Raw genomic sequence first — 16,869 nt, 5'->3', positions numbered from 1 at the left:
CATATGAGTATTATAATAAATTATATTGTGGGAGTCGAGCACGCTTCGGCACGAATTGGGCCAGCTCGCACCGGGGACGTACCACACCCCCACAGAAGACCGGCATGAAATAGTGGCATGCCACTGTGTTTCGTGCGGTGGGTGGGGGAGCCGGAGGCCCGTTTCCTTTTCCTCACCCGTCCCAGCCCATTCCTTCTTTCCAGTCGTTAATCCATTCCTTTTCCCTTATCCCAAAAAAGCGGGCAGCCCATTCGCAGAGGCCCAACCTTTGCGAATGTACATGGGTGGTGGTGATCGCCTACAAAAAAAAAAATGGTTGCCTGTAAAGTCGGTTTTACGGGCGAAGATTTTACGTGACAACGTCTTTTTCTCGGTAGAATATTTATTGATATGAATATTATTAAATTGCACAATAGGAACAAGGAATTGAATGAAAATAAGAATTGCACAAATTTTAACTATAGAAAATATATTTTGTTTACTAAAAAGACAGAGACAGAGACACAATCACGCGCCGATTCAATGCGCCTAATTCTCTAGTGCTGCGCGCGCGGCGGACCGATCATAGTTCGGTGACTCATCGTAACGTTACCTTTTTCATAAGTGCCTCCGAGCCGCAACCTAATTTAAGACGTTGTCACGTCAAAAAATACAAAAACAACTTCAAGTAATTCGCGTAAGGTTCAATTTTAAAACTGTTCAAGCATAACTATAATTTCGTAGGTTGATGCGTGTTTAGTGGCACATGTTTTGTTTGCTTTGTATGGGTTGTTAAGATTATTTTGACGAATGTTGGCTGTCACAATCTGTGGTCATTCACATACTCTGTGTTCGATTCTAGTTCTTGTGATCAGATCACATATGTCATCATACTAGTATTGACTATTCAAATGTCACTTGTTACGACGGTCAGCTATTTTGTATATATATTTATTTACTTGACTTACTCTGTGACTTCTGTGAGAGTAAATAATACTTAATCTGTGATAAAAATAAACGTTCTGTTATGTTCTTGTGTACCTACTACCTAGTATTTTCATAAATTCTCTAACTTTAATAGTGAAATATCACTATTTCACTGATTAAAATACAGATATGTTAGTGTAAATACCAATCAGGAACAATGAAATCATTCAAATTAATAGTTCATCAGCCTAGCTTTAGTAGTAAGTAATAAGATCTCATATTTATTTATTTCATTCTAAACAATCTGAAACTGTAATCTGCAATAATAAAAAGGCAAAGTTGATCAATAGCGCGTAATACAATTAATATGCTTATTTAATTTATTGTTTACATTGTTTAGCCATTTAAAATGTTTACTATCGTTTCTAATGTGTTTTGTTTTTAATTTTAGCTGAAGATCTCATAATAAATTTAAAAGATTACCCGGGATTGAAAGAGAAAGACGTAGTTGAAATTTATCACCCTGAAAATGATTACCCAAGACTCCTTTTACAAGTTACGAAAGTTGATGCTCCAGGAAGGGGCAGAGGTGCGTATTTATTTCCTATATTCAAATCTAAGCCTTACAGTATATCAAATTACTTAAATTATACTAAGAATATTGTTATAGATACAATCAGTGTGGAACATAGCATAGCAACAACATTTCAATTAAGAACATTTGCTGATGTTTACGTCAATATTGTCAATGTGGCTGATGTGGCTTTGGATTCCGTTGAACTTACATTCAAAGACCAATATATGGGAAGATCAGAAATGTGGAGGCTAAAAAATCATCTTGTAAGTTATTTTTTTAATCTTCATTGCCAACAACATAGAAGGTTTTCTCTGAGATTTTTTTTTTGGTTTTGTTACTCGGTCACTTTGTAGGATTTCAACGGACATTGTAATTACACACAGTGTGGTTTTATTTGTGTTTGATGTTATAATTTTTTGTACTCTGTTTTTCATTATTTAAAATAATGAATAGACCTATTTTATCAGTCAATTTGTTTTTGTCTGCCTGGTGGCCAAATGTGTCACTTAAAAATGATTGTTATTTTTACTCCCTGAGTAATATAATTGTTATTTAATAAATTGAACAATTTCATGTTTGTTTAAGGTGAGCACATGTGTATATATCAACAAGAAAATAGAGTACTGTGGGGGAGCAATTAGATGTCAAGTGTATGAAATGTGGTCTCAGGGCGACAGAGTTGCCTGCGGAGTAATTACAGAGGATACTAAAATTGTGTTCAGATCGTCAACTTCCATGGTCTATCTCTTCATACAAATGTCTTCAGAAATGTGGGATTTTGACATACACGGTGATTTGTATTTTGAGAAAGCTGTAAATGGATTCCTTGCTGATCTCTTTGCGAAATGGAAGGTATTTGTCTTAGTTGTATTTTTTATTATAATAGTAATAAAAGGTAACTGGCAATTCCCAAAATTAGGTAATTTGCATTTTGAGCTGAGTATGGAGCATTGCATTGCTACTGTAGCATATAAACTAAATATATGCAATTAAATTTTGTTTCATCATCAAATAAGATTTTATGTATTGGCACCTATATATATATTTAAAAAACTTTTCAGAAAAATGGAAGCAACCATGAAGTGACTATAGTTTTGTTTTCGAGGACATTTTATAAAGCAAAAGCCTTAGAAGAATTTCCACAACACATGAAAGAATGTTTACAAAAGGACTACAGGGGCCGATTTTATGAAGATTTCTATAGGTACATAGAATATAAATACTAGAATCATCCTCTGTTATCTATTTCCAGTTTGTAATGGCTCATCTACTATTAATTTTTTTTTTTAATAACCACCAAATTTTAAGCAACCATAATATTAAATGCTTTTTTTTTATTAAAGGCATTTTTCAGGTCATCATATACAAAAAAGAGCCATGTTGTAAAAATAAAGTATCTAGTTTGTTGCATTGTATTACAACATAGGGCTGAGCTTTATCATAGATATAAAATTTCCCATGTCACAATTTTAGTTACCAAACTCTTCCGAAACGGCTAGACTGATTCTTATGAAATTTTGTGTCATATTGGGTATGTCTGAGAATCGGCCAACATCTATTTCATGCCCCTAAAATATAAGAGTAAGGCAGAACAGCATTTACCGAGTCAGCTAGTATATAGGTGAATATACATTACTTTAAATAAATTCCCAGGGTTGCTGTACAAAATGAAAGGTATGAAGATTGGTCAAATGTTTTACTTCAACTCAGAAGACTTTTCACTGACTATCAAAAAATTGTGCTGCAATATCATGAAAGACCTAATATGGAGATACCTACAGCAATTAACTCTACAGCAGCCCAAGGAAATTTTCTTGAAGTCCTTAATATGAGTTTAAATGGTATGTACTCTACTTAATGAATTGAAATATTAAGTTTGCAAAATATAATTTTGTTCAGATAATATTAAAATTATATAAAATTTAATGGTTACCGAATTTCATATTACATTTCTATATTTATTTATGACTTGTAAATAAAATGTTAAAAAATTTAGATTGATTTTCAATCATTTCTTAAAGTATATATGTGCAAAGCAAATTACACAATTTCGCCACTTACAAACGGCGTCGTCAGATTACAAACGCTAATTTTTGTTATGCCGAGAATTTGGTACCAGAAGTTTTTGGTTTGATTAGGGGGTGGGTTAGATTAATTTCGTTTCATTTTTATTTAAAACTATATAGAAACAGGAGCCCCACTAAGCGAGACTTCGTTTCACAACCACCTCCTTGTGAACGATTAGAAAAAAGTTAAATCTTGGCATAATATGAAAATGACAAACTTTTGTAAACTCACGATGCCGTTTGTTAGCGGTGAAATTATTCATTTTGCCTGGGAAATATATTTATTATGATATATACTACTTAATACTTCTTTTCCAGTGTTTGAAAAGCATTATCTGGATAGATGTTTCGATCGAACTGGTCAACTAAGCGTGGTCATTACACCCGGTGTAGGAGTGTTCGAGGTAGATAGAGAACTTACCAATGTCACGAAACAAAGAATCATAGACAATGGTGTTGGCAGTGACCTGGTCTGTGTCGGAGAACAACCATTGCATGCAGTACCTTTACTAAAGTTTCACAATAAAGACAGCAATCTCAACTCCATTGACGACTATTCAATGCCTCATTGGATCAACTTATCCTTCTATTCGACAAATAAAAAAGTTGCATATTCAAATTTCATTCCGAGGATAAAACTGCCGCCGCGAAAAAGTCAGGAACCGTTAAAGAAAATGTATGAAGACGAAAGCAAAGGAAAGCTATTGAAAGAGGATGAATATATGCATAATTCGATATTTGATTACGACGCGTATGATGCACAAGTTTTTCAACTGCCCCCTGCACATAGTACATGGTGAGTGTTTTTTTTAACATTTAACAAATTGTTAGATTAATTTTGTAGAATTATGAAAGGACAGGATTAAGTAATAACTAAGTATAGTATTCTTGTTATGAATTTCATATAAATTACATCCATAATGGAGTTTTCCTTGTAATATTGCAGTGTTCAAAAAGTGGCAAGAACGAAAAAAACATCTGTCGCAGGTCTAGAAGGCATAAGTAGGAAAAGTCCACCCGCCTCCATTATCCATCAGCGAAAAATGTCTGATCCAGACATACATCACAGTCTTGGCGATATTTTTAGTAATTGCAGTAAGTAAACAGACTAGATTGTAAAAAAAAATGTCAGCTATTTTACTGTATTTTACAAATTTGGGGTTAAATTTGTACATAAACATTTTTGAATTTTTGAATTTTTGAAATGAATATAGAAAACGAATAAGAAAGTGCACCTAAAAACATGCCAATATAACTCACTAATTAGATGTATAAGTATCCTCCTCCTCCTCAGTCGGTTCCTCATAGTTGAGGATCGTGATCTCTCGTCACTGTTACAGTCTTCAGCTGCTTTTTTTTTATTTATTTTTTTCTTAAAGGCAAATACGCAAACGAAACGGGCAGCGATGCGACGGATTCAGCGATATCTATTAGCCGTCTATCACCAAGGAGCTCGATAACCAGCCACAAGCCGGTCATACGGACGGGGCGGGCGCTGATCAACCCGTTCGATCCGTCGCACGTCACCGTCAAACTGACGAGCAATAGACGCCGGTGGACGCATATATTCCCTAAAGGTGGGTAGTTTGATATGTTATCGGCAAATTCGATATTGCCTTTTTTTAATAGTTTTTTTATATATATACATTACAAATACTACAATAGTATATATATTATATAAACAATAGTATAGTACGTAGCGATGCGCACGTTAGTTTACAAGTGACAAAATGCTTTAGAATTGGTTGGTGGATTATGGTTTTTTTTTGTGGTAACACCAATTAACGTATACGCAGCTTGTGATAGGTGGGATAAAATATGCGTATGAAAATATATTTATATGTTTGATTATGAAAAAAAACATTTTTTATATAAAATTATCCTATTTTTTTAATTAAACGCAATTATCCTAATCACAACGTACCAATTTCGTATTGTTTTTGTTGGCTTTAAAGCTATACATGCTATTTATTTATTTTTTATGTATTATAAAGATAAAGAAGTAAAATAATTATCTATTAATTAATTACCGATACAGGTCCAACTGGTGTTCTAATACAGCAGCATCACTACCAAGCGCGGCCGGCGGGCGAGCCCGCGTCCACACGGCACGAACGCTGCGATCACGACGTCAGTAGTAAGGAGAACGGCTCGACGATTAACAACAATCACCCCGTGTATCAAGTTGATGGTGAGTGGGGTTTATTATGTGACTGGGTGATAGTTTATAGTTCCCAAACCATCATTACTATGGTGGCAGTACTCGATATTTCTTAAATGCAAATTGGTCGATGCATTGATGATTTTCTCGCTGCCTATGCAATATGCAAATCAGTTGTAAGGGGGACCTCCTACCACTGACTTAAATTTATTTTGTGATTGAATAAGATTTAATTTTCTTTTACATTCTTGATATAATAAATCTCAAATATCCAATAATATTCCAGGTAACATAATGAGCCGAAAGCGTCTTATAAGTACCTCAGGTGCGTTAAGTGTACTCGGCACTATAGTAGGCACTCCGTCCACGACCAATAATGCCTCCTTGGCGCTCCTGTGGGGTGCTACGGGAGAGCAGGAGTGGACTCCCGCTTTGACTACCGGTATGATAACTTTTATAATGAGATATTTATTTATGTAATAGTATTGAATGTATTTACAGTTCCTGTATAAAAATAAATGATAAAGTAAACAATATATATAATAAATTCGATTAAATTGATTGGATCCTAAAAAAACGAGATAAAGAATGTAAACATATTTTCAAGTGTTCAAAACATTTTTTATTCGTCAAAAAATTTGTTATTTTCAATGGAATTGCAATAAAAACAGAAAATAAGAAAAAAGTAACTGTAACTGGTTAAAATAATAACTAATACCAGGTCTAAAGTTCATTAGTGCTAAGAAAATAATGAGTCATCGTTGTCCACCGGCCTAGCCACGCCCCCCAGCCAATTAGAATGCTAGAAATTGCATGCATTCACAGGGACCGACAATATAATTTATATTTGATAAAGTTGCGGAATGGAATTAAAATTCTTCGCCTATCGCCTATTGTCTTTTTCTATCTGAATTTCTTTTGAGCACAAAAGAAAACGTAGAAAAATAAGTTACATAAAGTATTTAATAACACAATACTGCGTTAATAGCCGCTAATCGTTGGAATACGAACTTGGGATACGCGAAGAATTATGACGATATTGTCATGGTACTTGCAGAACAAAATTCTTTTATATTTAATATAAATGAAGAATGTAGCGATACCAATTAGTTATAAGTAATTTGAAGACAAATTGTTTCCATGAAATTTTAATTCTTAAGTGTTTTAATTTTTACTTCATTGTGAATACACCCTTTCGTCATTGCACTGATGACTCATAATTTTCTTAACACGAATGGACTATAGCTATTCTTTTAAGCATCAATAAAATTGTTACATCATAGTACTGTATAAAATATAGTTGAGTATACACTATTATGAGTGCTTTAATAACAGCCAGTGTCATCCTTGCATACAAACATGTACATATTTACTATGATTTTTGTTATAATATTGCTGTACGTCTTGTAAATACATTTCCAAGTTTGCCCTTTACCTGTATCTGTGCCCTATTATTATATTAATTATTTTAGTTGATATAAGATTTGTATGTTCCTTTTTATTTTATTATGTTTGCGTTTAACACATCTAATTGTTATATAAAACAAAACAGTGATAGATCGTGTTGCGTGATCAAAATAAAATAGAAATATTTTAAATAAACGTTGCGCTACAATTTGAAGGACAAACTTCATAACCTACAAATCATAATCACTTACCAGTACCATATAATAAGTCGCCTCATTTTAATTTTTCATGATATCGTCGAATTGAATATCAACAAACACTATGGAACGTTGCGGACAAAAGCGAATCGAGCAATAGGTTTGATATCCCACTCATTGGATTTGCATCTCGTAGTTAGATACAGGTTTTATTAGATGCGAGACCCCGAGCGATCGAACTCGAAACTTGCGTACGTTCTTATTGTTAATGAGAATTATGGTTAAGTATTTTTTAGTACGATCTTGCGAGGGGTATCGTGCACATAGACTTAACGAGTGAGGCAAACCCTCCACTTTCGTAAATAATTATTCTGTGGGGGTCGATATGCTTTATAAAATTATAGCAAATCCAATATATGCTTAGTATCAATGATAAAATGTGCGATTGGCCCCATGAACAGTGTTTTTGGGTATTAAATGCATTGATTTTAAGAGTGCAAAAAGATGTGCTCGTATGTAATTGTAGTTATCATTTAATTAAAAATTTAATATTATTGGCTCTAAATATAGTCATATGCTTATAATTTACTCCATGCCATTTTTGACCCTGAAGTTAATATATTTAAAGGTGTTGCATTCAAATTAACTTTCCCTTTTTAATATTCGCAGAAGTATATGTTTATATTTATGAAGTCACATAAATTGCCTTTTGTTTAGTTTAAATAAAAAAAGAATATTGAATTGGTCTCATTTTCCAGGGTGTTTCAATCTTAGAAAAGCCATCATTTTTTCGCATTTTGTAATTGATGATGAATATTTTAAATTTCATGTGGCCCATCGCAACAAAGACGTGTACTGTAATAATAATTATTAATTTTATTACACGAAGGCTCAGAAGTATTTTTGATGTCATAACAGACATAATGCATGTTTAGTGTTAAACACAAATATCGCTAGCAAACACTTTTTAATATACACACACAAATATTTAATTATATAGAAATTAAGGACCAAATAAGAAATTTATGAAACCACAATATAAAGTATACAAGTACCCATAAATAGCGCTAGTACATAAATTTTCGTTTGGTCAGCAATGTTCCTATAACTAAATAAATACTACTTGTTCACTCACATATACTTAATGAACTAAGTAATTAAGAAAAAAATCTTTCGACATTTAACATACTATTACACCTTAACTTAATCATGTTTATAATATTAACGCATAAGCATTTTTTGCACGAATCATGCGTGACACACGAAATACTAATACGCTTGGTTGTGGGATCGGGGTATAATCGCATGAAAAATGCTATTGGCTGTTAAGAGCAGCTTGCTATAAGCAGATCGCATTTCAACCGAACCTTAACCTAAAAACCTCGATTGTTACTGGGGAATGAAAAAAAAGTTCGTAGATCATTCTATTTGTGTACTAATATGGAAATTAACACGCTTTTTTTAAAGGGATTAATGTCGGAGTGTGTGTATACTTATACGAGTACAAAAATTTTCAAACTTTAATTCTAAAACAGGAGTGGATTGGAAGTCCCTGACCATACCAGCTTGTTTACCGATCACAACTGACTATTTTCCGGATAAACGTTCGCTACAAAATGATTATTTAGTGTCAGACTATAATCTTCTGCCTGACGATGTGAACGCTGATTTTGCACAAAATCGAGCTATTTATAAAGAACCATTGACCACTATGGAGGTTTTCAAAGAACTCGTCTCACAGAGACTGGCACAGGTATGGTATATTTTAACTATCCACCGTATATATTACAAATAAGCTGTTCAGTATATTTGATGTTTAAATAAGAAAAAAAAATCAAAGAATTAAAAAAACGTAATTAGATCAGTTTGTCACATTTCAAATATCTTGCTCAAAGTTTAGCGGAATATTTTCCAGGGATTTCAGCTCATTGTTGGCGTTAATGAGAATGAAGTGATAGAATCTCACTGTCCATCGACACACACGCCACCGCCGTCGAAAGTGGCGCCGCAGTGCGGGAAACCAGCGAACTCGGCACCTACTAAACGATACTTGCTCTCCATTGGTCGGATATTCCACAAATTGACGTTGGTCGGGTCTACTATTACTGTCACGAGATATAGACCGAGGTAATTTTTTTTTTAATTTTTATAATTTTATTCGAACGTCTCCTTACTCCAAATTTATATTATTCATATCTTTAGAATGAGCTTTATTAATCATTTCACTGTGGTGTTAAACGTTAAAACTGTTATGACGATTCAAAAGTAATTCTATAAAAGTATCTCATTAATAAAATAAATAGTTCTTAATAAACTAATATATGTGAATATCCTTGCGATCTTTTAATTTTGATATGAGTTGGAATAAATACACCTATATTTAACTAATTATACCGTATGTGATTAATTTACCATATTATGTTAAGAGATATTTTAAATTTACAATTTTATATTTTATAAAAAATTTTAAAGTTCATATATAGCTATATAAAACATATAATTACAAAATTGTAATCATTCAGGCATCCATATCCGCCATTCAACATCCACTATCGATATCGCTTCCACGCTCCGAACCACGATACATATGAAGTGTCCTGGGTTGCCTTCACGACGGAGAAGCTGGAGAACTACAACTGGAACTACATGGATCATTATATTTGTACAAGAGGAGATACAGACTTTGCTCTTGTTGAGGTAAACTTCATTAATGTTATCAATATGAAATCAAAATTTTAATAGAGAACAGAAACAATTCTGTATTATTATCTAGTATTAATAAAATATGCTTCTATGTCTTTTGTGTAGCTTGGATAGATTTAAATCTATGTTTATATCACTAACTCATATCTGATATTGCTATTAACTATCTACACTCATATTTTAACTGTAGCGTTTTCCCGCAAAAACCACTGGACCAATTTAAAAAAATCTTACACCATTAGAAAGCTACAACTTCACTGAGTGACATAGGATATACGAGTATATTATGAACTACGGACAAAACCGGGACGAACAGCTGTACTAACTATATAAAATTTCTCAGTTTTTTCCATTCAACTGTTTCTTGAAAACTTAAAATGTAATAAATTTCTTTCAGCCTCTAAAATATTGGCGTTTCCGAACACTGCTGTTACCACTCAACAATCCAGCTACGAAGCAAATACTGGAAGACGAGTCGACACACTGTGACGTGTACCCGACCCCTACGCGGCATGACCTAGATCATCTCACCGAAGGATTCCTAAAAATGACCGAATCGTATTTCAATAAAGTCAAAAGACCTAACAAACAAAGGGTAAGTATAATAAGGTGAGATGGTCATAAAGAGGGTAGTTTGAAATATAGTAATTTATTTCCAAATAGAATACATTTCTAGAACTTTTCTTAAACTGCCATTTGAATACATTTAAATAATTCTGTTTAATTGTTATTTGTTACACTACCTTTGTAAATAATTTTCAAGTATGCCACAAGTTGTTGTGTTAGTAAATCTCGACTTAGCACGAACCTTTGCACCCAAATGAATGCGAAACACATAGAAATTGCACTGCATGACTTTAAAATGCACAATTTATTAAACAAATAATAAACTTACAAAGCTTCAAATACTTATTCACATTAACGATACCTTTGTGTATTTATAATTTATTTGCTCAAACACGATATTTTGAATTTCACATAGATATAGTATGCATGTTGCAATATGTTTCTCTCAGTTATACTTCAAATACTGTGTCTGTTATATTTTATTGCATGCCATTTGTTCCTCTTTAACGTTCGCACTCAGTGATATTTAAAATTTCTTGTTTGAGTCCAATTTTGCATGACTTAGTTTTGTGCGAAACTAAATAACTGTAAATCGTTCATATATACATGTTCACAACGAACATAAATAACAAAAAAGGCCTCGCAAACTGGGCGTTCTAAACAATTTTTGAACGTGGAACTCGAGAGGCGACAGATATTTTCAAAATTTTTTGCGGGATTTATGACGGTCGCTACGATCGGTGGATATAAACCCGGAATGGATGGGATATTTTTGAGGAGATTTCGGTGTGGGTGCAGATGGCGGCTGCGGCGTGCAACGCGTCGGAGGCCGCGCTCACTCGGAGGCGACACTCCACGTCCATCCTCACGCGGAACGCCCAGGTATACGGGCTAGATTATTTCAGAATATCGTCGCAACTCCCTCCCCCCCATGTCATCAAAATTTTTGCAAATCTCACCATTTTTTGATATAAAAACTTAGTCTCTCAATATTATGTCACAATTTTTTTTAACCCTAAATTCCCGCCATAAAAATTTTTCAAAATTTCCCCGTGTTTTGATGTAATAAAGAAAATTTACAGCAAATCAAAATAAATAAGGGCTCCGATAAGCACGTCCGTATCTTACTTTTGCGTGAATTGAGTAGTGCAGGCTCACTTAGGTCAACGTAACGTTATAACGTAAAACATATAAATTATTTTTGTAATATGCCATTTTCTTTATTTTACCTACTATATGTTTAGACTTTTAGAAGTCTGGCTCGAATTTTCTAATTACGTTGTACGTATGTATTACTGTTAACAGCTGAATATTCATTTCATATGTTTCTTTAACTTCGAATACGTAGTCTAAAGTTAAAGTCGTAGACCATATTTTCTAACGTTCCTAGTACCTATCACCATTTTCATCGATGCTTTTAAAACCCTTACTATTTTTACTTAACTTATGAAAGCAATGATATTTGCCTTGTTATTTTGCCTACATTATCATCTCCCATTTCCCATTACACGATAAAAATACCACAAAGTTTAAATAAAATTGAAAATAAAGTTGGTGTGGCGTATGGCAGCTCGATTGATTTAACAAAACATAACCATTTAACAAAATTATAACTTGAGTTTATAGTTAATAATATTTTTATAACAAAAGCAGTGGGTTCCGGAAGTTCTTACATTTTCGTAACAATAATTGTTGTACAGTTGTAGATCATATTTAAATAAATGAAGCTTGTAAGTCATAATTACATACAAATAGTTAGTACGCAATGCCTAAATATGAGCACCGCTTGTAAATTAAATCAAATATGCACGGTCTGCACTACACTATAATTGTTTGCTAGCTTCCTTGTATTTAGTAAGCTAAAGCTCAACACGTACACGTCTGTATTTTAAGTTCATTCGAAATTCAACCTTATGTGTATGACTTTAAAATCAAAAATGCCCAAAGTTGCAAGTGGAAAAAACTATTCAAGTCATTTGCTCATAGAAATTGAATCTAAACAGTGGTCAGACAAGGTTTAAATTCGAAAGCAATCAAGTTGATAGTACGATAGTGTTGTATAATGCGTGTTGTGTGGTGTAGCAGGGCGGTGTGTCGAGCTCTCCGTTCAGAGAGCGCGTCGGCAGCACGCGACTCCCCGACCGACCGCGCCTTCGGATCGAGGCTATGTCAGTACCTATACATAACGAATATCTTTGTGAATTAAGATGAATTAAATCCCTCAAACATGTTATTAAATCAACTCCGAGTAATGAATTAAAATTTCGATTACTTTTCATCATATGCTTAATTCGAATGCTTACAAAATTTTTGTAATTAATCTTTGATAAAGGCAAAACATGGTTGAGAATCAATAAAAAAATCATCTTTTTTTACAAATAAGCTATGATTCAAATGGCTTTTTCATAAGCATAATTTGAATCGCAGTGCAGTCTTAATAACGCGATTTAAATAAGTAACGCTTAATCTCTTTGCGATAAGGTTGCTTATTATTATCGTTTGAGTGCACCCGGCTTTTCTTCCTTTTGTAGAAACGTGTTCGAATGCGGTGATAGGATGGCTTGCTTATGGAGTGCTGCTTTTGACCTTTCGTTTAGTCACTTCTCACAGTCTTTATTTATGTGTCATTCTCTTTATTTCTTATTATAACGCTTTATAGTTTTCCTACGCTAATATATCGGGCTGGAACAAATATACGATTCGCAAACTGTTTATAGAAACAATTATTATTTTAAGTACCTATTTAACTATTAATATTTAATACTCTATATATTTTGCTTTATAACTGCATTCCCTTCCTCTAGGTCGCTTGATATTCTTATATTTTATTGAATGTTTCATTGCAGCAAGTTTCACCTACTAAGTCACTAAATGCTAGCCAAGGAACCAAGTGAGTATGATGACTTACTCATATCTTGTTTTACATTTAATGGCTACTGAAACCATTTTTATATAATTATAAGTCATTCGATAAAATGGTTTCAGTACACATCGTTTTCTTTACTCACCTTCATAATATTCTATTAATTATTTCGTTTCAGTTGCTTTTGCTACTAATGCTTTAGTGAATAATACGTGATGGAATGGTGTTTTCATGATGTGTTTATCTATGTACTAATTACAGGGCAGCAGCTAAAGCTGTTTTAGAGAGGGCGCAATCTCAAACGGGTGAAAGTGAAGATGCTTACGATGATGGGTATTGTTTCAAGACTTTACATATTATGTCCTTGTACCTAGTTCTTAATAACTGACCGAGAAATAAGATCTTTTAAATTAACACAGTTTTCTTATAAAACATTCCACATATCGTTATAGCGGTTATATATGGTATCGTTACTCCTACAAACATACAATGTACCAAAGTTTCCTCTTCTTTATAATGTTAGTGTAGTTTTAAACTTGATAAGAGACATGATCTTAGCTTTTCTTCGTTCAACGTTTTCCACAAAATAAACTTATAAATATTTCCAGCGTTATCGAACCAAAACTCAAATCGAATGCGACATTATCGGAAATAAGAGATCGTATGCGTCACCCAACATTGGGCGTCGGTTTTTTGCAACAAACCGTCAGCCTGCCGTCTCATACATTTGTTTCAATGTACTCCATTCACTGGCTTCAGGCTAACATGGAAAATGTTACGTGTCAAAAAGCGACTAGCATTATGGAGGTATTGGATTGATTTTTAATAACTTTTTAATAATAATTTTGTACATGTGAATGTCTATTGAGATAATTTTCACGGTTCCAGAAATTACTACATGAAAAAATGATATGTCACGCCTCTGGCGATATGTTGGAACGATTTGTTGTTGGCTACTACATGTATCACATTCTTCCGCAAAAGAAAGATGAGGAGAGAGGTGACGTATACTTTAATAAACTAATCAAATTATGTTCTAATGAATTAAATTATATATACGTTTTTAACATTTTATTTGTATCTGGGTTTTTTAAAGTCTATTCTACTTCAAAATAAGATCTATCAATACAATTTGTACCCTTAATTTACTTAGTTTCCTGATTATTTTCTGAATATGAGTTCATTTTAAATATTTGATGATGTATAGTGCATCTTTTTACTTTCAGAATTAACAGACTATGTGAAACCATTAGGCGATTTACAAAGTTTTGAAAATGAATGGATGGAAGTGGAAGTATTGGGTCCACGGTCTCCAATACTACACTCAGAAACTAACAGCGGCGCAATAGATATATCTGGCTCTAGTCCTGTCGTTGACGATTCTGGAATTCCAGCTTTTCTCTGCGATCATATTGACCCTAATTATATGCAATTGGGGAATGGTGATAGTAAGCAATAATATATTTATATGTCAATAGCTGTCATTGCATTAGGAATGTTTAATGTTACTGTTAAACCAAATGATTTGATATAATGGTTTGAAGTTGTAAGCAAAGATGTTCATAACACACAGGGTTTAGAATATTGAAATTACTAATATAACAAATTGTTATTGTAACTGTTGTTTCTAAGACTAATTAAGGATAATTTCCATATTTTTTTTTACTCATAGGTACTTAATAGTAAAATAATCATGTCCCTATTGTTATGAAAATAGTAGGGATAATGGCGACGATATTCATTAAATTGCCGATAGCGAAAATAACTTACCTTGAGACATCTACAAACTAAAAACACAGTAGCAAAAAAAACAGTTATGATACAAATTGATTATCTATTTTTTCTCAATATAAGTGCTTTTTCCAGTATCATTCAAAGCCATAGATTTTTTTAAAATCCAACTATCCAATAATATAATCTTACGCACTGTCGAATAACTACATAAACGTATGTACGTACGTGTTCGTACGTTATCTCCGCACAGTGCCGCTGTACAAGAACACGCACCTGGACATAGACGTGAACAACAAGAGCGACCGCATCGAGTGGGGCCACGCGCGCTACCAGGCCACCTTCCGGCCGGACCAGGCCTACGAGATGTGCATACAGTGGGCCGTCGCCAGCGGGAACATTGTCGCCGAACTGGTAACTGCTCAGCGCTCATTGATGTTGTTGAATACGCGTGAGCGACGGGAGTGACCGTATCCGTATCCGAGTATCTGTAAATTCAATTCAATTAAAGCTAATAGTCTTAGTTTTATAGGACAGAAAATCACACCTCTTCTTGCGTTAGCTGTGTAAACATATTTTGTAAATAATTAGTAATATTATAAATGAGAAAGTATGTGGCCCGTTTCCTTTTCCTGACCCTTCCCATTCCATTCCTTATTTCCAGTCATCAATCCTTTCCTTATCCCTTACCCCTTAAAAGCGGGCAGCACATTCATAAAGGCACTACCTCTGCGAATGTTCATGGACGGTGGTGATCGCTTACCCTAAGGCGAACCGCGAACAGTTACCCGTTATGAAAGACAAAAAAGTTGTTTGTTTAATTTTCTTTCTATACACGCCGTTACGTTATGATTTTTGTGACCAGAGATAATGAATAGAAAGTTATAGAAGCACACTTTTTACAGTGGTTAAATATCTCATTCCCAGAAATATTTCCATTGACACATTGCGGGCCGAAGTTACACAAGTACAAAATAATTTTTACTGTATTTACTCTGTAGATCTTTGGCTGGGCGAGAAAAGCACAGAGTTGCCGTTTACAAATGGTTCCAATCCCAGCGGACCCATTAGCGCTGCCGTTTACCGAGAAATCCGACCCTTTACGAGGACCTATTTATGTGCCATTAAATGAAGAACCGCTGCTAAGGGGGAAGAGTGCTTTATTTGAAGGTATTTATAGAAAATAAATCCTAAGAAGGTCATAGCATACTCTGGTAGAATAATTTTTCGAGTCTTTTTTAATATTTTTCTCACTAAAATTGTCCAAATTCAATCCCTTTCTTTATTTTTATGTGATGAATGTATTCTTATATCTCGTTGCAAATTAATTCTTAGTATCGTTATAATACGTGTTTCTCAGTGATATATAAGGATAGGTTAAGGAAAAAGCTACTTAGTATAGCCATCAAAATTAGAACTGGTTCGTCCGTGACCTTCATATTTCATTTGAAATGAATGTTTCTAATATAGATTAAAAATAAAAACATTAAAAATGTCGAGTCGAACACTGTTTGAAAATGAATAAGCATCGATCATTGAATTCGATTAGAAAATACATTAGGTTTGCATTATAATTATTTCTTATGTGATAATTGGCAGAAAGGGTGGTCGTCTGATAGACTACAGGCCCATATAGAAAAAATTACGGGTCATTTGAACCACCAGGTGACCTATCTAGAACGATATAAGGG

At 33.7% G+C, this 16,869-nt stretch overlaps 1 protein-coding gene across 6 annotated transcripts in view; it reads left to right on the top strand.

Annotated features, from left to right (window-relative positions):
* Nucleotides 1–892: 892 nt before the first annotated feature.
* The window catches only part of LOC119834795 (GATOR complex protein Iml1), a 22,489-nt gene continuing 6,512 nt past the window's right edge, over nt 893–16,869 (top strand). The window contains exons 1-24 of one of the 6 annotated variants that reach the window (XM_038359301.1): nt 893–1,166; nt 1,358–1,495; nt 1,577–1,746; nt 2,069–2,335; nt 2,545–2,687; nt 3,137–3,324; nt 3,868–4,345; nt 4,496–4,644; nt 4,929–5,126; nt 5,588–5,740; nt 5,997–6,152; nt 7,460–7,474; nt 8,850–9,067; nt 9,230–9,441; nt 9,837–10,011; nt 10,415–10,612; nt 11,383–11,466; nt 12,670–12,752; nt 13,709–13,780; nt 14,056–14,254; nt 14,336–14,447; nt 14,674–14,895; nt 15,432–15,592; nt 16,180–16,348. In XM_038359301.1, coding sequence (XP_038215229.1) covers nt 1,124–1,166; nt 1,358–1,495; nt 1,577–1,746; nt 2,069–2,335; nt 2,545–2,687; nt 3,137–3,324; nt 3,868–4,345; nt 4,496–4,644; nt 4,929–5,126; nt 5,588–5,740; nt 5,997–6,152; nt 7,460–7,474; nt 8,850–9,067; nt 9,230–9,441; nt 9,837–10,011; nt 10,415–10,612; nt 11,383–11,466; nt 12,670–12,752; nt 13,709–13,780; nt 14,056–14,254; nt 14,336–14,447; nt 14,674–14,895; nt 15,432–15,592; nt 16,180–16,348 — 4,003 coding nt within the window. In that variant the 5' untranslated portion in view covers nt 893–1,123. Of the gene's footprint in view, nt 1,167–1,357; nt 1,496–1,576; nt 1,747–2,068; nt 2,336–2,544; nt 2,688–3,136; nt 3,325–3,867; nt 4,346–4,495; nt 4,645–4,928; nt 5,127–5,587; nt 5,741–5,996; nt 6,153–7,459; nt 7,475–8,849; nt 9,068–9,229; nt 9,442–9,836; nt 10,012–10,414; nt 10,613–11,382; nt 11,467–12,666; nt 12,753–13,430; nt 13,475–13,708; nt 13,781–14,055; nt 14,255–14,335; nt 14,448–14,673; nt 14,896–15,431; nt 15,593–16,179; nt 16,349–16,869 lie in introns of all 6 variants that reach the window. The other 5 variants (XM_038359300.1, XM_038359302.1, XM_038359305.1 and 2 more) reach the window with 5 other exon arrangements.

This window comes from Zerene cesonia, chromosome 20 (assembly GCF_012273895.1).
Source record: "Zerene cesonia ecotype Mississippi chromosome 20, Zerene_cesonia_1.1, whole genome shotgun sequence".
NCBI lineage: Eukaryota > Metazoa > Arthropoda > Insecta > Lepidoptera > Pieridae > Zerene > Zerene cesonia.
The sequence above is the reverse complement of the archived record's forward strand: the minus strand, read 5'-3'. Positions and strand labels throughout refer to the sequence as shown.